The 24402-nt window shown below is 41.2% G+C and overlaps 1 protein-coding gene and 1 long non-coding RNA gene across 2 annotated transcripts; both read left to right on the top strand.

Moving 5' to 3' along the window:
* Positions 1-9345: 9345 nt before the first annotated feature.
* LOC308519981 (serine protease inhibitor Kazal-type 7) lies at positions 9346-14415 on the top strand. Its single transcript, XM_081092356.1, has 4 exons — positions 9346-9522; positions 10376-10401; positions 11090-11214; positions 14115-14415. Exons 1-4 carry the CDS (start codon positions 9462-9464, stop codon positions 14158-14160), a joined length of 258 nt encoding a protein of 85 aa, XP_080948482.1. The 5' UTR covers positions 9346-9461; the 3' UTR covers positions 14161-14415.
* Positions 14416-17146: 2731 nt separating this feature from the next.
* LOC308519982 lies at positions 17147-20613 on the top strand. Its single transcript, XR_013996058.1, has 3 exons — positions 17147-17175; positions 19267-19394; positions 20440-20613. It is a non-coding gene; the product is annotated as an uncharacterized lncRNA (long non-coding RNA).
* Positions 20614-24402: the final 3789 nt, after the last annotated feature.

The raw sequence follows: 24402 nt of genomic DNA on the forward strand, positions 1-24402 counted from the left end.
AACAGTGAAAAACTTGGGCTTCTGTGTGCTCTGTGTCATTACCTATTGTTGCCACTAGATGTCAGTCTCTTCTTAGTTTGACAAGTTCTTGATTTAACCAGTTATCTTTCAGAGGAGGTCCTACAACTCTACTTTCCAGCTAATCCGCAGTCTACTTCAGCGGGCAACAGGGACCCTCCTCCTTTTACCGCTTCTACCTTCCCTGGTTTTGTACAAGTTTTTGTATATAGAGGCCCAGGCCTGTCCTATTTTAAAGAGCCTGGGCTTCTGTGTTCTGTGTTAATTCTCCAGGTGATTCTAGTGCACATCTACATTTGAAAACTATTTTCTCTTTCTTTTTCTATTTTATTACATTTATTGGGGAGACATTGGTTAATAAAATTATATAGCTTTCAAGTGTGCAATTTATAATACACCATCCTATATAATAAAGAGCTAATATGCTAACTAGACTGGATGGCAGAACGACCTTCTGGAATGACCAGTGGACAGGGGACGGGGCCACAAGGCAGCCAGGGCCACGAGGGCTAAGGCAGCCAGAGCTGCAAAGGCCTACTCTTGCACGAATTTTGTGCATCAGGCCTCTAGTCTCCATATAGTTGTGTATTCACCACCCAAAGTCAAGTTATCTTCCTTCACCATATATTTGAACCTTTGCCACCCTTTTCTACCTCTGTCCTTTCCCTTTGTATCTATGTTTTTTGTTTGTTCATTTGTTTTCAGTTTTATATCCACATGAGTGAAATCATATGTGTGTGTGTTTTTACTTTTTCACTCTGACTTACTTTTCTTAGCATGATATTCTCAAGATCCATTCATGTTGTCGAAAATATAAGTATTTCATCTTGTTTTATGGCTGAGTAGCATTCCATTGTGTATATGTACCACATCTTCTTTATCCAATCATCACCAGTTGTTCCCATGTCTTGGCCACTGTGAATAATACTGCAAATGAACATAGGAGTGCATATATCTTTACAAATAAATGTTCTCAATTCTTTTTGGATAGAAAAGGGATTGCTGGGTAAGTCCTATTCTTAATTTTTAAAGGAACCTCTAAACTGTTTCCATGGTGGCTGTACCATTTTACATTCCCATCAGTGTGGTGAGAACTATTTTCTAGACTGAGTCCCTCCATTCCTCAGCATGTCCTCAACAACTGGCAGAATTGAAAGTGCAAGTAGTGATGTTACTGAGGAAGTGACATTGGGGAGGTAACTTTTCTCTGGGCTAACTTGTTTTATCTCTACAATGAGAATTTTAACTTGGATAATAAAAGTTATATAACATTTATATAATTAGCATTTCTATGTATACTGCTTTGTCTTTGTCACTACATCAAACATGAATAAAGTGAGGTCAATTAAACCCAAAATGCATTGACTGAGAGCCTAATTCAGATAGTCATTGGCTTTCTGAGTTGGATAGAGGACTCAGAGATCATCTAAACAATCTGTGACTTCTTCCACAATATTCCTAATGGGATAGCATGTACCCAGACTTTCCACCAATGGGAAATTCACTGCCTGATAAAGTATAAATAACACTATAGAGGTATGATCATTAGGAAGCACTGCTTGCCTTGAATCAAAACTTACATTTATGGTGCTTTCAACCATCAGAGCCTTTCATGGCAGAACAGTTTACTCACAGTTATCAGTAGAAGATGAATATTCTGTCTTCTAATCAATATATACTCAAATCATTTTTCTCCATTTACTTCAGTCATTTCTCAAGTCAAATATTTTTATTATTTCATGCTACATGGTCTGGACATGCTACATTTAGGTAGTATGTATCTTAAAGTATTTAGGCATAACCTCAATGGATGAAAGCTTTTGATTAGCTGATAAATTCTTTTCTCGATTACATTTGGACACTACCAGGACTGGTGGGTCCCTCGTATTGATGACATGGTGGTAGCAGCTGCAGAGAAGTAGGTAGAGGTTCTCTGTCAGCTCCATGGGATGCATTTGTCTTGTGGCCTCTTGCCACTGTGGTGACCCCCAGCCAGGCTATAGAATGGTTTCATCTTAAAGATGATTCTGAATCATTTGGGGGGGAAAGTAGAGGAGGATGTGTTAAACATTTCACAATTTGCTCTTCTTATTGAAGTTTAAAATTATCCTAAAATGGTTGAATTACTTGAAGTTCCAGTTAAGTCAGCATTTCTTTTTTTATTCACTGATGCAGAACAAACTATTTCTCCCAAATGCTGGGTGCATTCTGTGTTCCTCTACCTTTTAGCTAAGGACTCCTTGTTCAATTAGTAATTATGTGTTGAGAGTCTCTACTCTATGCAATGCACTGTGCTGGGTGCTGGGTTAAGCAAGCAAACAAGACAGGCCGGATCCTTTTCTTGTGGAACCTGCATTCTAGTGATGAGAGATGAATAATATACAGGGAGAGGGACAGGCAATGGCAGGTAGTAAGGAATGCTGTGATGACAATGAATAAAACAAAGTCAGATAATAACAAGTCAGGCAAATAATGGAAGTTCAATAAATAGACACTAAATATTTGAGACCATGAATTTCTAGACGCAGACTCTAATTTAAATCACCATAAGAAAAGCTTATAATAGAAAATGATAAGCAGAGAGAAACATGGAGAAAAGGGAATTTAAAAAAGAAAACTAGGTGAACCTTTTTAAATCCAATCTTGCATAGAATTTAGTAAAAACATTTACGCTAATCACAGAAAACACAGGCTAGAGCTTGTCTGACTTACAAGTTTTAAGGGAAAACACCCATATTAGATAACAGTGAAATTGGAGAAAATGGAATCTCTAGGCTGGCTTCTCATCCTTTGGGTATCTGTTCAAATATATCAACTCCTCTGAGAAGCCTCTCTGATTACTCAATCTAATTTGTCCCCTATCTCCATGTCATTCTCTAGCCTCATACCATGATATATTTTCTTTTGAATACTTGTCAACATATGAAATCATTTATTACATCATTTAATTATGTTTCCTTTTCATTCTACAAGAAAGTAAGTTCCAAGAAGTAGAGTCCTTGTCTGTCTTGTTCACCTGTGAACCTGCAGTGAGGAAAACTGGGACAGAGAAGAGAAGTGATGAGCTTGATTGTTACTGTGTCTGACTGTCGCTAAGTAATGGTATGTTGTATGTCAGGGCAGGAGGACTTACAGGGTTACATGCTATAAAGGAAATATTAAAGTGGCTGATTTGCCCATTCTGGAGAAAAAAGGCCTTTCTAGGCACTCTAGAGCTGCCTTTACATATCTGAAGGGATCTTCTTAGAAAGAGAGAGCAGATTCATTCTGTTGGGCTCCATTGTAGAGAACTAGAATGTCTGGAAGCCATATAGACATGGAGTTCTTTTGAATTTGAAAAAATTTCTGAACAATCTAAGCAGACCAAAATTGCACTCATCTTAATTGGTAACAAGTCTATATATTAGATATCATGGCATTAGGGAAAATGGTAGTAAATCCTTTCTTAATGTCCAAGAAAACACTAACATCTCTTTAGATGTTATTAAATGTTCTGTAAAATAATAAACTGTGGCAAATTAAGTTTGGTAAAAATTGAGTTTTAAAAAAGCAGGGGGAAAAGATCTGTATTGCAAAAAAATAATAATGGATCCTTTAATAAGTAATTCCCCAAATGAAATTGAGTATTCAGGGTTTCCCAAATCTGGTTGACCAGAGAATCCTTTAGTCAGGAAATACTAGTTAACTTTTCATGGGATACCAGTGTCTTAAAGATTCAAGGTCTATGATTCTCCGCAAGTAAGAAGGATATGAATTTGGGGTGGGAGTGCTGACGCTAACAGTGGTTCTCAACCTTCCTAATGCCACGACCCTTTCATACAGTTCCTCATGTTGTGGCGACCCCCAACCATAAAATTATTTTCGTTGCTACTTCATAACTGTAATTTTGCTACTGTTATGAATCGTAATGTAAATATCTGATATGCAGGATGTATTTTCATTGTTTGCGACCCACAAGTTGAGAACCGCTGTGCTAGAATGTTATAGATTGAATTGTGTCTCCCCCAATTCATGTGTTGAAGACCTAACTCCTAGCATGGCTATGTTTAGAAATCATGGCTTTACTTGGGTAAGTAGGGTTAAATGAAGTCAAAAGGTGGGGCCCTTATCTAATAGTACTTTAATCCATATTAGAAACAAAGAGACACCAGGGGTTCTGCACATGGAGCAAAGGTCACGTGAAGACACAGTGAGAAGATAGTTGTCTACAATCCAAAGAGAGAGGCCTTAAGACAAACCAGCCCTGCCAACACCCGGAACTGTGAGAACATTAATATATTTATTTTTTAACACATTTTTATTGATTTCAGAGAGGAAGGGAAAGGGAGAGAGAGATAGAAACATCAGTGATGAGAGAGAATCACTGAGTGGCTGCCTCCTGCACGCCCCACACTGGGGATCTAGCCCACAACCCGGGCATGTGCCCTAACTGCAATCGAACCATGACCTCCTGGTTCATAGGTAGATGCGCAAACACTGAGCCATGCCGGCGGGGCAGAACATTAATTTCTGATGATAAAATCACCCATTATTTGGTATTTTGTTTTGGCGGCCTTAGCAGACTAATATATTCACTAATGTTGGATGACTGGGGCTACAGGTTTTCCCTTCACTAGTGAACAAAATAGACATTATTTTACTAATAAGAGATGGGAGGTGTGTGTGTGTGTGTGTGTGTGTGTGTGTGTGTGTGTGTGTGGTGTCTAGATCCAGATAGTGTGTGGTCATTTAGGAGCAACATGAACCAACACAAAAAAATCATTACTGTTCAATTCAATAGTTCCATGATTGGAACTATTTACTCTTAGTCATTCAAAGAAAATAGAGTTGAACCAAAACATAATATTCCTGCATGTGCTCACTTCCTTTTCCCAACAGAAATGGAATAACTCCTGCTAGACACACGATCAAAATGCAAATGTCACTGTGCCTCAGTGCACACAGAGGCATGACCACAGTAGGGACTGCATCAAAAACCGAAAACAAGAAGATAAGAAAGGAGCTGGAGTGTAAAGGCATGATCACATAAGGGAGGCAGAAGCGGACAGACAAATGGCTAGAGCTACTGCAGCCAGATCTGGACCATGGATTTTAAAACTGTCACCAGAAGTCCTCACCTGCAGGGTGTTGAATGGAGTCTCTGCTGGATGCCAGGTAGGAAGGAGGCTGGTGGTTGGGGGTGGGCTGGTGCAGCAATTAGGAGATAAAAACCTGAATACATAGGGGAATTCCAACCTCTTGCCACTCACCCCAAATCAGCCTTATTCATCATTCGTACAAGTTAGTGTCCAAGAATACTAATTTTTAATTGGAAAACTCGAAGCAGCCACCTAGGCTAATCTCACTAGGTGTTTGGGAAGCAGGAAGCACAACATGGAGAAGGGACTGTCACACATTGCACCTCTGATAGATGACGGTGAGGGGACAGGGAAGGAACCCTTGTCTCCTGACTCTCAATCATCCCCTGTCCCCATCCCTCTCTCCAGAAGATACTCATCCATGAAAATGCCACACACTCTGACCCACTGCTCAACTCCCTCTGGCTCATTGGAAACATCAGCTGTCCTTCCTGTCTGCTCTGATTCTGCCAAGTCCACTCCTGTTATTCCAATGTTCAATGTGTCTCCAAATCTATCTCTAATGTCAAATGTGAAGACAATACATCAGAGTTACTAAAAGCATTGGCTCTTAACTTTAAACTAGCCTCTTCTCTAAGCCACTGCTGCCTTTAAATAACAGGACAAACACCACCTCTATTTTATAAGATTATTGGAAGCCTTAAATGAGATCATGCACACAGCAGGTGTAGCAGAGCTCTGTCACATTGAAGTGCTTGTCACATGGTTGTTTTTCATATTATTTCTTCCATTTCCTACAGCAGCCATTATTCTGTACTTGGATTACTGCCCAGCTGTGGTGCTGTTTTCCCTCCAGCTAAGTACCCCAGAACTCTTCATTCAAGCCATGCTCCAATTTAATTCTCGCACACGTGTCTAACCCTCTAATGGGCCACCTTTCTCTTCCCTGTGGCACCCCAAGTCCACCTGGAAAGAAATGAAGGATTCAACACTCTCAAACTGTCTTCTTATTTCATACCTTTATTTTTATTTTTATGTTTTTCATTTTGTCCTGCCTTCTCTAGAGTGGAAACACTGTTGTAGTGGTCCTCTCTGACAAGGCCTCCAGTTTTGGCCCCTTGCAGGAATATGAGGAGCAATAAATAAACTTTCCTTGGCAAAAAATGGAGAGTGTTTGTTTGTTTGTTTCTTTGTTTGTTTTTCTTCACAGACTTATCTTTCACTCCCAAAGGACCCTCTACACTTTGTGGCTCAATGTGCAGCTTGAAAATGTTCTCTCCCTGTGAATCGCTGCCAAACTACAAAGCAGTTCACACTTGATCATTTGACCTCACTTTTCCTCACCTTTTAAAACCCAAAGACCTTTATCTCCACCCATTCTTCATCTGTTTTGTCTTGAGATACACCCTGAGGATCATTATCTTAGCCCCACCCCTGAGAAATTCATCTGAAACTTGGCCTACTAGCCACTGCCTCCATACACAATTGTTCAAGTTCATATTGCCCACACCTACTTAAGTTCACACAAAGCCCAAACCTTGACCTCTAAACCCTTAACTGCTCACACCTTGCATAATCCATCAGAATCTTCTTGAACACTTAACTCTCTTCCAAGCCGACCACAGTCTTATGGCTCCCTCTCAAGTCTCTGATGTACACACCCCCTGTCCACAAAATCCCTCTTTTCCATTTCTCGCTCAGTACCAGCATGGTACTGCCAGGACCTGCTAATATCTAGTGCCGATTTTGTCTAGTGGCCGTTCATTTTTATAGCCCAGTTGACTCTCTGACAGCTCCCACTGATGTCTGTGCCAAGCCTTCTCCATCCTTCTCCACCTTTCAGACCAACCCAAATCTTGCACTGCCAGAGTCACCATCAGAACTTAAAAGCTGGACCCAACCTTACCATGGGTTTCCTGACATCCTTCTCCCTCAACCTTTCAAAGTATCTTCTTTAGATTCATCTAGTCTTCTCTGTCCCTGTATCAGAGGGAATGGTGCTTCAGTCTGTGCTGTTCATCTTATTTCCTGCTTTTCTAATTCCTCTAATTAACCACCCTCCAGCATGTATTTTATAGTTCTTCTTCCCTTTGGCTTTAAGGCATGCACAGTCTAGCTTAGACCTTTCTGAAGCATTTGCCTCTTCCATTCTCCTCCTCCCCTTTACTATCACACATCTAAAAAAAAAATATTGTAGCCTTATCTTTCCACTTTACCCTGGTCATCCATTGATTCCATTCCCAAGCCTCTTTGTTAAAATTGCATTTTCAAACTGCAGTGATAACTCCTCTTTGAAATATAATGGCTTTTTTTCAGTATTCATTCTCTTCACAAGTTCATAGAAATAATAAAACTTACAAAAATCTCTTTATTAGGATAATTTCTTTGCTTCTTTTCCATGACTGCACTCAAAGCAGTTTTCTCCATTAATTCATATCTTGGTCTTGGGTGAGATTAAATCCTCTGAGCCTCAACTTACTCACTGATAAAATAAGGGTCATACAAAGTCCTTCCTCATGAGTTATCATGAAGCTCACAATTCCCTATAATTAAGTACCATGTATCAAACTCTAATTATGATCTTAGCGCATGCTCACACACACACACACACACACACACACAAATTTATATATACAATCTCATTTAACCCTCAAAACCACTCTTGAGGTAAAACATTATTTCTCTGTCAGAGCTGAGAAACTAAAATATCCAGAGCTTAATCTATATACTCAAAGTCACAGAGTCAACATATATTTAAAATAAGATCACAAATAAAATCCACTGAAATTCATGCCCATATTATTTTTTTAAAATATATGTTTTTTTAATTGATTTCAGAGGGAGGGAGGAAGAGGGAGAGATAGATAGTAACATCATTGATGGGAGAGAATCATAGATCAGCGGCCTGCTGCATGCCCCCTACTGGGGATTGAGCCTGCAACTCCAGCTGATGGATCCACACTCAACCACTGAGCCACACCAGCTGGGCCATGGCTATATTCTTACTGCTAGATTATATTGATCGCCAAACAGATGTAAGATTCAAAACTTATAGAGTCATTCAACATAATTTGTTAGCTTATAATCTTTTGCAGATATTGTGTTTCAGAATGTACTAAAATAAACCTACCCGGCAGAGCACTGGGGGAGAAGAGTAAACTGACTTCCCCCAAGTTTTCATTCATTCATATGCCCTTAAACTCAGTAGACAAACAACATCCATTTGGCCCAATGCAGTTTATAAGCTAATGTCAGGAATCTGTAGCAGAAACCCTTGGCCCATTAATAATCATCATCATCATCACAATTACAATTACATGCACTGCACTTTGGATTGTCACGTACATGACACCAATTTTGTGAACTGTATTGTGGCAAGTAATAGTTCCTGATCGAGATGGAATGCAGCTAAAGTTCTGGGATAGTTTCTGTGTCATTTGCAAACTATTTTCAGTTCTCCCCCATCTGGTTGTCCAAGGACAAGGTAATAACACACTCCACATCCTCTATGATTGGGACAGCTCACCGGATGGTGAGGGAAAGTGGCAGTGGTGTCACCTCTGGACTGAAATATTTAATTTCTGAAAAGGGAGAGCCTCAAGAACACATCTACACTTAACCTTGACAATGAACAACATTTCAAATAGTGATAGCTCTGCCCACCTGGGACCCGTTGAAGATAATGCAGCACCATTAGATGACCACCTTACATGTTCAGCTTAATTAAAAAATATAATTTGTTCTGAGCCACGTATACCTTGGCTTATATGTTACCATAACATAACCCGGTGTTCCTGATAGCTTCATGAATGACTTACCCAAGATCACACAGCTAGAAAATGTCAACACTCTTCTCCAAACTTCATAAATACTAAAATCACTGTTCCTTCCACTAGGTCCCAGCTTGCTTCATAGGTTTATTGCCTCAAAAATAAAACTATAGTTTCCCAGAAGCCAAAATATAAACATAAGTATGATCTTTCAGATCTGGGTGTTTGTGAACTAAAGAAACTTTGATATTTGCACTGATTTCATAACTAGGCCAAGTCAAGTTCTTCTAATACAAGAGGTTTAGAATTCTAAAAGTCCCCACCTTTAGGACAGACAGAAAAATAGTTCTCACCTCAAATAACTAATGTGTTGGTCAGATAGGAAGTAGCAATTAAGTGACAAGGACTGCCACACCACCCAGGGTGTGACATTGTGCTTTGAGAGCCTCTCAAAGGCAGCATTGACTCTGAATCACCTCAGAGCAGAGGCGGGGAAGCCAGGCACTGCCATATAAATATGGCCCCTTTCCTACCTCATGGCTGATACAGCTGCTGTGTCAGCCTGAGAAGCCTTTGCATAGCAGCCACCTCCACCATGAAGATCATTGGGGGCCTCCTCCTGCTGTGCTCGGTGAACTACTTCTGCAGCAGCTCAGGTGAGGGAAGGGTAGAGAGTGAACAACCATTAAGCTTGTTTTTCCAAGGAGGTGAGCATCTGAGAGAAGTGTCTGGTTGTGTGGCTTTTAACTATATGGGTTTAGAATCAAAAGCATACTGGTTTAGACAAGAAACAGCCCTGGCCTGGGAATAGAGAATCTTATGTCCCTAATAGAATTGGGAGGGCAGGAGGAGGTTAGGTCTAGTGTCTTCGCATTCAAGGATTTTTGGGGAAAAAATCCATGGAACAAAGAAATGAACTCTTTTCTTCATAAGAACATTGGAAGTTGTTATACAATATTGGATACTATTCCGGATGTTGGATACTATTCCTCTGAGCAAAGATGCAGAACAACTTGGATGCCTCCCTAAATCAATTCAGAAGGTTTGAAATAAAGTACAATTCTCCACAGGCCAGGAGTCAACAATTAGACTTTCCATATGGTTAAAAAAATAAAATAAGATGTAAACACCTTAAAATGTTATTGCAACCCTTCATATCAATTAGAAGGGGAAGAATATCCAAGATGGTGCTTCAGTTCTTGGCAATGGTGGCTACAATACTGCCTGTTGCGATCTGACTTTAAACCACTACCAATGTCACAATGAGCTCCAGAAGTGTCCCATGGTAAGGAAGGGAGGAGATTGGGGTAATTCTCTTGCCTGAACCAAGGGTTTACCTAATGACTGTGTGCAAACAGCCAAAATTTTTGCATAAGAATGGGGTGTGTGCTGAGACTTATTGCCAGAGAAAACACAGAGTCTTAATCTCTGGGATCAAAATGACATTAATTAATGAGACTTCAAGACTTTGCTTTATTATTAACATTTCTATCTCTATTTCTCTTTCAGAAGCTGCTAGTCTGTCTTTAAGAACCGTGAGTATATTGAATTACATTTTCATTACTGTTGACTGTCACTTAGTCAACAAATAATTACCAAATATATATGGAGCATTAAGTCAGTATGCTTAGGGTGGTAAAAAGTGGAGGCAGACACAGATAAAGAAATCTCCCCTGCTGTTTGAAGAAGGATGACATGAATAACCATAGACTAAAATTATTCCTAAGTTAGAAAAGAGATGACTTCCAGTTGAGAGACTGGTGAAGTCTTGATGGAAAGGACAACATTTCAGAGGCAGGATCTTGGTTATTTGCGCAGGCTCTGGATTCAGATCTCAACCTCACCTCTTCCTAGCTTTTATGTGATACAAATTCTCTCTTCCAAGCCTTCATCTCCCCCAATCCTGTCAAGAGGGGTAATAGTAGAACCTACTCTATTCAGTTGTTCTGAATATTAAACAAAATTCCTGTAAGATTTAAGTTTAATGCCTGGTCTGGAAATGCTCAGGAATTGCTAACTGCGTGCACAAGTCATAATAGAAGTGGTGCCAGTGTGACTGGTATTTGTCATAGTGACATTAGTGCTTAATGTAGCGGCACCAGCATCAGAATATCTGAGCTGGAAATTCTAGGTTGGTATTTTGCTTCCTGTACAATAGAGGCCAGGCTAGCCTAGCTTCGGATCCAGGAACAACACAGAACATTCCACTTGTGTCTGTCACAGGTGGACTGCAGCATTTACAAGAAGTACCCAGTGGTGGCTATCCCTTGCCCCATCACATACCTGCCTGTTTGTGGTTCTGACTACATCACCTATGGGAATGAATGCCACTTGTGCATTGAGAACTTGTGAGTACCTCATGGGGCATGGAGGGGGAAGAACCTGGGGCCAGAGCCCTCCACTGCAAACCTCTCTTCTTTCCATGAGTCTGCTTAGCTCTCTGTGAGCTGTACTTAGTTCCACCCGGATGCAGCAGATGTGGATAGAAAACTGACCACCTCATAGAGTGGCCAGGTTTGAGCCACCATTATTTGCTCAACCATTCATTACAGAACCTCCAACTCCTATCTCTTAGTTGAAGTCCAACAATAGCATGAGTTTTCAAATTGCTGCCCGAAAGTCCAGAGATACTGTAGAGGCAATCATAAGTCACCTAAGGTGTTAAAGGGATAACTGGTGTGGTCTCCAACTCCAAGTTCAGCTTTTGACTATTTCCAGTTGTGGAGTTCCATATAATATCTTGCTTGCAGAAAGGGTCCTAAGCCCAACACTAAAAAACAATTGAGTCCGGCTGATGTGGCTCAGTTGGTTGAAAATCGTCCCATACACCGAGGTCACCAGTTTAATTCCCAGTCAGGGAACATGCCCAGGTTTTGGGCTCAATCCCCAGTAGGGGAGCATGCAGCAGGGAGCCAGTCAATGAATCTCTGTCATCATTGATGTTTCTATCTCTCTCTTTGTCTACCTTTTTCTCTCAAATCAATAAAGAAAAAAAAATTGAAAATTATAATCCTATATGACTTCTAAAAGGCCATAACACAGCTTGTTCCTTAGACAAACTGTGGCTAGAGGGCCTTTATCCTCCTCAGTTTCCTCATGGCTCTAAATATCTGTATTCTTAAGAGGGATAGAGGGAATATGGCTACCACAAATAGTTTTTCTTTTATCTAAAACTAGGGGCCCGGTGCACGAAATTCGTGCACTGGGTGTTGTGGGTGGGGGGAGTGTCCCTCAGCCCAGCCTGCCCCCTCTCACATACTGGGAGCCCTCAGGCGTTGACCCCCATCACCCTCCGATCGCCTGATCGGCCCCTTGCCCAGACCTGACGCCTCCCCCAGAGGTGTCAGGCTTGGACAGGGAACCCCCATCTCCCCCCCCCCCCCCGATCACTGGCTCTGGTCCCCCGCCCACCCCTGAGGCCTCTGGCCCAGGAATCATGCCTGGGCAGGGGACCCCCATCTCCCTGTGATCGCTTGCTCCAACCCCCGCCCAAGCCTGACGCCTCTGACCCAGACTTCAGGCCTGGGCAAGGGGACCATCATATCCCCCCAATCCCCGGCTCCGCCCCCCGCCCAGGCCTGATGCCTCAGCCAGAGGAGTTGACCCTCATCACCCTCTGATCACCAATCACCGGATCGGCCCCTTGACCAGGCCTGAGGCCTCCGGCAGAGGTGTCAGGGCTGGGCAGGGGACCCCCAGCTCCCCGCGGTTGCAGGCTCCGCCCCTGCCCAGGCCTAATGCCTCTGGCCTAGGCGTCCGGCCCAGGCAGCGGGGACCTGCAGTGGCAGCGGGGGGCGCCGCGATCGTGGGTGTCGCTTTAGGCCCAGGCAAGGGACCCCTAGCTCCTGGGACTGCCAGCTTCGACCGTGCCCAGCTCCCATCGCTGGCTCCACCCCTACTTCCTGCTATCACTGGCCAGGGCGGCAAAGGCGCCTGATTCTCCGATCATGGCTGGGGGGCAGGGCAAAGGCGGCCCCAGGGCCGCCTTTGCCCTGCCCCCCAGCTCTTACCTCCCCCCTGGGTTTCCAATCACTGTCAGTGGCAGGGGGCTTCTTCCTGCTTTCCCTTTCGCCTCCCTGCATTGTGCCTACATATGCAAATTAGCCGCCATCTTGTTGGCAGTTAACTGCCAATCTGCCAACTAAGATTGGCAGTTAACTGCCAATCTTAGTTGGCAGTTAATTTGCATATAGCCCTGTTTAGCCAATGAAAAAGGTATCGCCGTACGCCAATTACCATTTTTCTCTTTTATTAGTGTAGATAGGGGGGATGGGTCAGTGGATAGAGTGTTTGCCTGCAGACTGAAGATTCCCGGGTTTGATTCCAGTCAAGGGCACATGCCAAGGTTGCCAACTCGATCCCAGTAGGGGGCGTGCAGGAGGCAGCCAATCAATGATTCTCTATCATTGTTGATGTTTCTGTCTCGCTCCTTCTCCCTTCCTCTCTGGAATCAAAGTATATTTAAAATAGGGGGATGCAAGCTGTCAGCACTTGGACCTGCATCCCATGGGCATGATTTCTTTACATATTTTGTGTGGCCTGCACAGTGTTCTTGAAGGCAAACAACTGGAAAGATGTCACTTCTTTGGTGTAGAACAGGCAACTTAGCATTTACTGTTTGTACAGCAAGTGCACTTTGCTCATTGTTAATTCTCTTTTAGACCACTGTACTCTGGCCTCTTATTTTAGATCTTGTCTTTTTCATCTTTGTGATTATCTTAACAAGTTAAAATAGCAAGGTAAGCCCTAAGCCCTCAGCCCAGAAGGATATGTCTTCTTATTTACTCCTATGCAGGAATGTTTGCTTCACCAAAGTGGCAACTCTCTAACCTGCACACACTGGGCCTTTGGCCTAGAGACTAGCTTGTATTCAAGGACACGGAGGGAACCTGTGGTGGAAGCTGTCCTCCTAAAGCAGGACCCAGCTCCATCGCAGGTCCTGCTGACCAGGAAAGGCTAAAGGGCAGGCACTCCAACTTCCTGTGGCAGAATCCCTCCTTGGATGTTTGAAGACATTGGGTGACCAGCCTGGGCCCTGGGATCAGTGGAAGCAGCAGGTGGGGTGGAGGATTCACCAGCCTGGGGAAATTCTGCTTCTGCCTCTGAAAAGGACAGTCCTTTTCAGAGAATCCATTGCCTCACCTGCAAAATGAGGTTCTGCCTCAAGGTCTCTTTGGTTCCTTTCAGCTCTATTATTATGCAAAATTTCCTGTTGTGCTAATGAATTGTTAACTGTGTCTTCCTGTAGGAAAAGTTCTGGGAAGGTTCAGTTTCTTCATGAAGGAAGATGTTAACTTCTCCATAGACGTGTGTGGGGAGCAATGATATCCTGTGTCATCCTCATTGACCCTGGGCTCCGATGACCTTCTTCCTCACCATGGCAGAGGTTCTGGGGGATGGGCCGGGGAGGATGTGGGGCAGGGGCAGATGTGGAGTCATCTTTGTTGAGTGGGGAAAGTTGTTGTGCTTTCCTTCAAACTCATGCCCAACTGACTTACTGGCTTCTTTTTGTACCTCATTAAAAGAATCTCCCCAAAGAGTTTATCTTTACTTCTGTCTGTATTTGTGTCTTAGATCGGGGTATAATATCTCAGTTTTCAAAGAAAACTGAGGAACATATATATTTGATTGTTCAGGAGAAAGTTTTGTACAATGAACCCCAAGTGGCTGCCAAGAAATAAATGCGCGCACACACAAACACACACACACAGACAGACACACACACACACACAGACAAATATACACGTGATCACATACACACGGAATGAAATGGAGTTCAGTTCAATTAAAGCTCAAACTCTAGAGGGGGAGATAAACAAGAATTAAAAAATAATTATACACTCTTATAAATGCTGCGATATAAGTCATTACTAGGTACCATATTAGAATAATCTCTCTATAGTGTAAATCTGATTCTATTATTTCTCTGTTCAATACCCTTCATCTGTTACCCATTGTCTATGGTCTAGAATTCAGACTCCTCAGCATGGTGTTACCCACCCAGCTTCTTCTTCTCCCATTATCTCGGAAGGACACTGTCTCTAACACTCCTCTTCCCTGGCCCTGTGTCTGTACATGCACAGTTTCCTTTGCTGGAAATGGCTGTTACTTTTCTGGTTTCAGCTCAAATGTGGCCCTCCTGTGAAACCTTCTCTGAATTTGGTTTGGCAGAGAAGTGGCTGAGGAGTCAGGAGTTAGTTTGTAAACTAGTTCTGTCACATGCAAGCTGTGTAACTTTGAGTGGGTACCTAAACCCTGTGCTTGGCATATGGGGTTATTGTTGTGATGATTAAGTGAAAGAACACAAAGCACCCTGCAGGATATACACAATAAATATTAGAGCCTTTCCCTGATTACTCATCATTTGCTCACCTGTTGTTTCCTTGCATCTTGTATTACATTGTATTTAAATTGTCCTGAATAGTTGGTGGTAGTGTTCTTTTATCCTTATCAGATTGTAAACTCCTTGAGGGCAGGACTATATGTACATTTTTATATACCTAGTAATTAGTATAATGCTTGATTCATGGTTAGTATTTCATAAACATTACCAAATTGCTCTGGGACCATAGAAGAAGTTGAGTCTAATTCTGCCTAGGGTGTTGAAGTAGCCTCCCCTTGAGTTGTAATTCATCTGAGTATGTGTGGGTTGGGTAGGGAACAGGTAATTCCAGGGAAACAGAAAGCAAGTACAAAGGCACAGAACTTGAAAAATGCATACGAATTAATTACTGAACACAATTTCTCAATTTGTAAAAATGAATATTGAACACCTACCATGCTCATATCTCTAATCAAACTCAATCTCAGCTGCCTGACTTGCTCCCCCATCCGCTTTACCATCTCAGGAAACAGCAGTTGTACCAGATCCCCAAATGTGGGATACTTGGAAAAATTATCTCCCTGCTAAAGGGTATGAGTCATTGCTTGTTTATGCTTAATCAAGAATTGGCAGTTGATACCTTTTCTCTGTGCCCATTCTGGTGTCTCAATTGGCAACCTTTTCCATTCACACTAGAGAGGAAAGAGGAGATCCTGGGAATATTTCAACACCTATAAACTGCTATGCTGATGACAGTTCTTGCAAAAGTAGTACAAGTACATGCAGTAAAACTAGTGAAATCACTTTACCTCCTTGTAACGTCACTTCCTCATCTGTAGAACAAAAAACAATGGTAATAACTATGTGACAGATTTGTTATGAAGATCAAATTGTGTAACAGATGTGAAAGCACTCACACTTTTAAGGACATAAAGAGACAAGGAAATAATGCCAGCTTTATCGGGTCCTATTATCTATTAAATGGTCATGTAAATTCATCTGTCTTTCACAATAAAAGAACTTCCATACCCAGCAGATGTTTCTGACCTCCCAGGATTCCGATCCTACAAATAGGTGTTTCACAATCCAGGCAGGAACTCTTGACAATATAAAAGCAGCACGCAAGTGGCTGGGCAGACACCAGAAAGGCACTTCTTTTGCCTCCATCTGACTGCCCTTCACCTCTTCAGCAGCATGAGAGTGACAGCCTTTGTCCTGCTCTTGGCCCTGGCACTAATCTGTGAGTATCTCCCTCATAACACTGCCCCTCCCTTGATACCAATAGCTCCTGTCATCTTCTGCCCACATAATTCTGGGGTATACACTTCACATAGATAATAAGGGAAGTTTTTGAAAAGGCACATTTTTTTGGTCTCTACCAATATACATCACTAAATCATATCATCTCAGGCCCTGAGTTGGACCTAATTGGTCAACTAAGACCAAGTCCATTTTGTGTAACTGCTTTGGAAATTGTTCATCCAGACTCTACTCTGACTTGATATCAGTATTTACAGGGACTGATTTCTTCATGAAGCAGTCCAACCCACTGTTGGGCAGCATGAACTGTTACTTTCCTTCCACTATTGAGTTAAGGTCTGACTCCCTAGAATTCTCAACCCCTGCCATCTCTGCCTGCTACAAAAGAGCAGACACTGCCTAAAAAGAAAACTCCATTGTTTTCTCTTACTATTTCCTAAACTCTGATTATGATAGGAAGAAATAAGACTCGTTATTATAACAGCTTTTCCATGCTTTTGACTGCACTCTAATTCTGCTCTAAAACAAAAATCTGTTTTGTGTTTCAACTTTTGATAGGCTGATACGAAAGTTCTGAAGAGAATCTTATACTTTTCATGACAGGTTGAGAAAGCTGAAACATAAATCAAATATTATTTTTCTGATGAGATTAGATTCTTCCAGAGATTAACTTTTTCTTGTACTTGTTTTTCTTACAGATGTAGAATGTGCCCCACCTGGAAAACAGGTCAGTACATCCGTCTTGCTTTGAAAGTGCTACTTTTACGTAATTTTAATGCCTGTATCAGTAAGGAAAGCTTGACATTGTATAGAATTACGTTGCTATCCATTTGAATGGTTATTTTTTAAAGTTTCAAAACTGCTTTTATTCAAAAACTGTACACAGACCTTTCTGAAATGGAGGTGATTGGGGGAAAAAATGGTTAGATACCAGCATCTGGGTTTCAGTCCCAAGTCTTTGATCAGGTGACACTTAAAGCCCTAGTGCTTGGAAAGATTTAGCACAGTACCCAGGCATAGGAAAGCTCAGTAAGGACAAGTCCTGATTCTTACCATTTTTAAGTGGCCCACACTTTTCTTTGTTCTCTGACTTAGAAAATGAAGATTTTGGCTCATGTGAAGCTTTCCTTCATGGCTCATGTTAAGTAATGATTGTTATTAAGAAAATGTAGGTGTGACTGCAAAAACTTTAAACCAGCAGCCAGGCACTATGGGTTCTAGTCCAAGCTCTCCAGCTTTTTAGCGGTGTGACCCTGTGGCCTAGGCAGCTCCTTTCACGTCTGTGAGTCTTTTTTTTTTTAACCTATTAAAAAAAATAATATTAAGAACATAAGTTTGGAGTCAGGCAGGCCTGAATTCAAGCCATCCTTCAGGACTTAGTAGCTGTGTGAGAATGACAGGGATTAATGAGCATTAAGCCTTGGTCTTGTCCTGGTCTCTTTTTGACCATCACACCATTCTGGCACTAGGAGTTGAGCAGGCAAGGAGAGGAAGTGAAATCATGCTTGTGTGTCCTCAGCATGGGGCGCTACACTTTCTGTTCTGCTCCACTACACTTGAGGTTCCTCTGCTATCATGGCATGCTTACTATTTGTATTTCCAGCACTCAGCTCAGCTCTAAGACTAGGGCTCAGTGACTAGAGGAATGACTAAGTTCACTCCTAGAACAAATCTGAAGGGGAGGAGGAATTCAACTTTAACTTTGAGCATATTTCAGGTTATCCAAGTAGAAACATTAAACAATTAGTAAGATATCATGTCTGGAACTCTTGGGCAGAAAGAGCTGGGAATGCAGTCTTCTATACAGAACTGGAGTTTGTGCAGACCTGGAAGGGAAGCCTAGGGAGAGAAATTATAGCTGTTATTTATTCAGTGTTTTCCATGTTGTGTATTGCTAAGCATTTGACACACATCTGCTCAGGTATGCATTTGGTACTTTAATCTGACAATGTGGGTATATCACCTTCATTTTACAGATAAAGAAACTAAGGCTCAGAGAGGTGAAATTATTGTCCCAGGTTCGGAGAGTCAGGATTTGAATTCCAATGTGTTTGATTTTTCTGTCCACACTTTTCAATTTGCTCATAGATGAAAAACCCAGGAAATTCTTGTTTAGTATTTGTCTACTTGCTCCCACAAGTGGCTCATCCCCTTGGCTTTATTCTAGAAATTTCAAACAGTGGTTATCAACTACAGTCTATAATAATAAAAGCGTAATATGCTAATTAGACCGGACACCTTCTGGACGAAGCCAGGGCTGCAAGGGAAGCCCGGGTCTCAGGTGCCAGAGGGAAGCCGATGCCAGCAGCTGGGGGGAGGAAGGCCTTCTCTTGCATGAATTTCGTGAATCGGGACTCTAGTGTTAACATAAATCTGTCTATGTGCTGATGATGTGTATAGCAAGTCATTTGTTACCAGTAGTTAAAGTTGTCAATGGTGTACTAGTTATTAAAACGACAGTATTTCTATAATACATCTCACACTTGCATTCCTTTAGAACTTTTTAAGTGAAAGAGAGACAGCAGGAAACAAAACGTACCATGAGCATTAAGAGCTGACACATCAGCCAGTACTGACTATAGTGGGTGGATTCTACGTTTAAATAAATGGTGATTTATTTACCAGCTACCACTCATGATTTTATATCTTATATAAAACATCTCTGTACTTGATAGATTTCAAAGAAGTTAGATGAGGACAGACAACTAGAATACAAAATGAATGCATCCAGAGCCTTCTAAACTTACTTATATAATTCTAAATCCTGGGAATAAAAATTTGGTAGAGGGAATTGAAGATTTTTAATATCTATTTTCAGGTTGATTGTAGTAAGTTTAAAAAGCTACCACCAGGAGAAGAGACACAATGTTATACATTATATAAACCAATTTGTGGATCTGATGGCAAAACTTATGCCAATGATTGCTTCTTTTGTGATGAAGTTCAGTAAGTATTGAAACATTTTTCTATTCTATATTTAAAGTATAATAATTGTGTTAAGACAAATGTATCACATTTCAAAGAAGTGGTTTAAGGCATAAGGAATATGTGGATCATCTCATATTGAGTGTGATGAATGGGATTCTCACAATTCATAGGATTTGGAGTCCCTGGTACCATTGTACCCCTACATATTCTGGTAGTAATAGTCAACCAGAGAAGCCTAGCATCTCTGAATTGGAAGGAAACTTAAGGGTAATCTAATTCCACTTCCAACTACTAATTTATTGCTTACACTCCCTCTACAAAAAACATCACCAAGCCATCTCACAGTCTATGCTTGATTATTTCCAGGAACAAGGAACATTCCTCCTCCTAGGCATGCCAGTCTGCATCTGGTAGACTGTTTATTGTTCAGCTTCCACAGTTTAAATACATTAGAGTCCCCTAATGACTGGTACAAAAGAGGGACAATAGCTGCAAAACCTAAAGAACTTGCTCTGTTTCAGAGTATGATTTCTCCACAAAATGCGTATGTTGGAGTGCTAACAAAAATTAAATAGCCAACAGTACTTTAAAGGTTAAAGAGTAATTGTCTCCAAGATATATAGTAGCATCAGCTCACAAAAAGTTAAATGATAAGTTATGTACTAGAATATATAGAAACATATAGTTCCTTTTAACTATTTGCAAAATGTACATGGATAAAGACAAACATCTAATATATATGGTATATTATATATGGAATTTTTTTTATAAGCAACAAGTTACAATGTTATGACAGGAGGCATCTAAATATGCATCACCTTTAAATAAAATAATCCATTAAAATATGTTTTCAGGGACATAAACTGTGTTGTATTTGGAGCATTGTTCCTTATGCAATGAGCATTGTTCCTTATGTTAAATATTTCTAAATTGCAATCACTCCTCTTAAATATGTCAGTAAAGGGGGTAACCTGGTACATTTTGGGGTTCATTAGTAAAGTTTGGTTGCTAATAAAATGCTTATGGCTTTAATATCTCATTTGTTACTCTTTTCTCTCCACAGGAAAACTGACAACAAACTTCAATTTGTACGTTATGGGGAATGTTGAATCTATCCTGTGACTCCATTCACAAGAGGCACATTTCTTCTCCCATATGATCTTGCTACCATTGTCTTGATTTCTTTGTAGAATAAAGTAGACCTGAGTGAAATAAACATCGCTGACATTTTTTATTTAAGAGCAGAATCTTCTAGATTTGTTTCACTTTGGGGTATTGTCTAAAGACCATCTTATGGTCACATTCTGTGGGGGAAAGCCAATTAAGACCGGTATGGGAATCAGAAAATCAAAGGACCTAAAGCTGATGCCTTCCTCTTTCTCAAGCTAGGAAAACACCGTCCGTGCATGACTTCGTTCTAAAAAACAATCGAACAGATAAAGAGGGTGTTCAACTAATGCTTTATAAATAAACTAAATTAAGATGAACTGCATTTAACTTCTGTCACAAGTAAGCAAGGAAATTATAGTGTTTTATCCAAGATAATCCTAAAAGCAGATATCAACTCCTGATCCAGCCACAGAATTTGTAAGTATAGTAGCATCCTAATGTATAGCATTCTGTTTGCTTTCAAACTCTGAATTCCTTCTTATAGTTCCCATAAAAAAATCCACCCACAAAAAGAAATGCTTTTCAAGAGAGCGTGTGAGAGTGACTGAGACAGACGGGAGTTACCTTGCACAGCCACAGCCTAAAGCTCCTCATTATATTCCAACCTCTACTCTCAGCTCTTGCAACACCACTGTGCAAATCCTTGTCATTTGTAACACGAAGAGAACATTGCCATAAAATTTTAAAGATGCAGGAATAAAATAACACAAAACACAATTAAATACATTGCCAAAATGTGTTACTAGAAGTGAAGCCTACTCCAATGATAAGAAATCTCACCCTGTTTCCTTTGTATTTAGTTCTTCCTCATATGTAAGCATAGAGGCATTACTACATCCGATAAACAGGCCCTTCTGGAACAGGTAACTCCTGTTGGTCTCAGAACAAATGCTGAAACATTGGCTTTGGAATTTTCATGAACAATAAGAGTACAGATCAAGGAAATGAAAGTCAGGTCTATAAATACATGTCTTAACAAAACGCATCCAGCTGGATGTACCCTGAACACTTTTCAGAATTTCTTAAGGATAAAAAAGAAAACACTGAGGCAAAAAAAAAAAAAAAAAAAATCGGTTTTTTGGAGTGCCTGCTTACAACTGGAAAAAGCTGCTGGAGTTCTGAAAGATGCTCTGGAGGGTGCAGGAAACTATCATTCCCAGTTGCTTCTTTCCTGGGACAGGAGGCATTTAGCGCTCAAAAATAGGATTAGGGTGTGGAACTAAGGCCAGGCTCAGGGATGCCCCCTGTGACTCAACAAAGAGGAAGCCTGGGTTGGGTGTTTCATTCACCAAGAGCCCAGCCACCCCCCCCCCGCCCCACCCGCCCCCCCGCACCGCCCGCACCCCCGCCCCGCCCCGAATCTCCTTGCGCATGCGCAGCCCCTCTGTTCTGACCTTGGCCGGGGCTGCCTCTCTCTAACCTGCCCTGTACCCAGACCCTCTAGTTCTCTACACGTCTGGGTTGTGCTCCTAGCCTCCCTCCTCCTCTCCACTTCACCTCTCCTAGAAATGGAGTCCAGTGGCAGACACCCAAAAATACTGGCAAACTTCTGTTGGGGCGCTCACCTCCCTGGTCGCCCTGTCTCTGCTTCCGCTGCCTGTCTGTTTGAGTTCCAGTTTTTCTTTTTTCTTTTTGAGGCCAACAGGTTGTCTGAACCACCATCTGTTTGCTGCCACACCCTATAGATATTAAAGCGTTCAACCTGCCAGACTGAAATTATTTGGTTATAATAGAAATGATTAAAATGTATAACTATTGGTTAAGGTGGTGATCATTTTGCAATATATACAACTATCCAATCATTATGCTGCACATATGAATCTAATATAATGTTATATATTAATTACACTTGAATTTTTATAAAGTGCACTAAGAAATAAAACAACAACAACAAAAAACACACAAAAAACACAATGGGGCTTTGGAAACAGAGAACCCTGGGGTCAAATCTAGATTTGCTACTTCTGAGTAACCTTGAGTTAGTGATTTAACCTCTGAGTTTCAGTTCCTGCATTTCCCACTGGGGGCAATAGCAGTTCCTATGAAATGGCATGAACCTAGGTACATACAGTACATAATATTGGGCCTGGCACATAATTAGCAAATAATCAATGAGTGGTTTAAAAAAGAATCACAGCAAAATTCTGTGGTTGTCCAGTTTGTCCCTTAAGCACAATGATGGTTCTACTTTAGGTTCTGGCCCTTCTTGATCTCCTCCCCACCCCATCATGCCTGCCTGACCCCTGCCTGACCCTGTGCTGAGAGACAGCACCATGAGCCTTCTGTTACAGCACATGGGCACTGAAGTCTGCCATATGAAATTTCCCATGAAGAGTAAGGCAAAATAAAAATCAGGGGCATCTAGAATATTCATGGTAGGGTACATAAGAAGCACTCAATACATACTATTCTTGTTGTTTAAAAGTATAAAACACTGATGGCTACAATCCTCACACTCAGTGAGGGACTGCCTTTATGGGATTCCTAAAAGATAACATGCAGCTTCTGTTGGATTCCGAGTGAGAAGGAGCTCACTCCTTTCTGAGGCAGTCATTAATGGGAACTCTTACTGTCAAAACTTCCCATCAAGCTTAGATTTGCCCCATAGTATTTACTCCCTCATTTGTCCTATATATAGCTTTTGAGCCACAAACTTGAGGCTCCTCTGAGAAGCCTCTCTGATTACTCTATCTAATTTGTCCCCTATCTCCATGTCATTCTCTAGCCTCATACCATGATATATTTTCTTTTGAATACTTGTCAACATATGAAATCATTTATTACATCTTTTAATTATGTTTTCTTTTCATTCTACAGGAAAGTAAGTTCCAAGAAGTAGAGTCCTTGTCTGTCTTGTTCACCTGTGAACCTGCAGTGAGGAAAACTGGGACAGAGAAGAGAAGTGATGAGCTTGATTGTTACTGTGTCTGACTGTCGCTAAGTAATGGTATGTTGTATGTCAGGGCAGGAGGACTTACAGGGTTACATGCTATAAAGGAAATATTAAAGTGGCTGATTTGCTCACTCTGGAGAAAAAAGGCCTTGCTAGGCACTCTAGAGCTGCCTTTACATATCTGAAGGGATCTTCTTAGAAAGAGAGAGCAGATTCATTCTGTTGGGCTCCATTGTGGAGAACTAGAATGTCTGGAAGCCATATAGACATGGAGTTCTTTTGAATTTGAAAAATTTCTGAACAATCTAAGCAGACCAAAAATGCAGTCATCTTACTTGGTAACAAGTCTGTATATTAGATATCATGACATTAGGCAAAATTGGAGTAAATCCTTTCTTAATGTCCAAGAAAACACTAACATCTCTTTAGATGTTATTAAATGTTCTGTAAAATAACAAACTGTGGCAAATTAAGTTTGGGGAAAATTGAGTTTTAAAAAAGTAGGGGGGAAAATCTGTATTGCAAAAAAAATAATAATAAAGGAGCCTTTAATAAGTAATTTGCCAAGTGAAATTGAGTATTCAGGGTTTCCCAAATCTGGTTGACCAGAGAATCCTTTAGTCAGGAAATACTAGTTAACTTTTCATGGGATACCAGTGTCTTAAATATTAAAGGTCTATGATTCTCAGCTGCCGGGGTCCTGCCCCAGCAGGTCCAGGGGTTCCCAAAGGCGTAGATGGAGTCGGCGAAGAAGGAAGGGCACGGAGACAGTGTTCAGTTGATCAGCAGCCTAGCCAGGATCTCCAGCCAGGATCTCCAGCCAAGTTCTGGTCTGGATCTCCAGAGAGGTTCTGCTGTTTATTGTCTTGTTACATCCATATTTATACCAGTTGATTTTAATCCTGTCAATTTCTATTACAAAGGTTAGGGCGTTTCTTATCTCCATTCCAGGGAGTAAAGATT

The sequence above is a fragment of the Myotis nattereri genome, assembly GCF_964212035.1.
Source record: "Myotis nattereri genome assembly, chromosome: 5".
Lineage (NCBI taxonomy): Eukaryota > Metazoa > Chordata > Mammalia > Chiroptera > Vespertilionidae > Myotis > Myotis nattereri.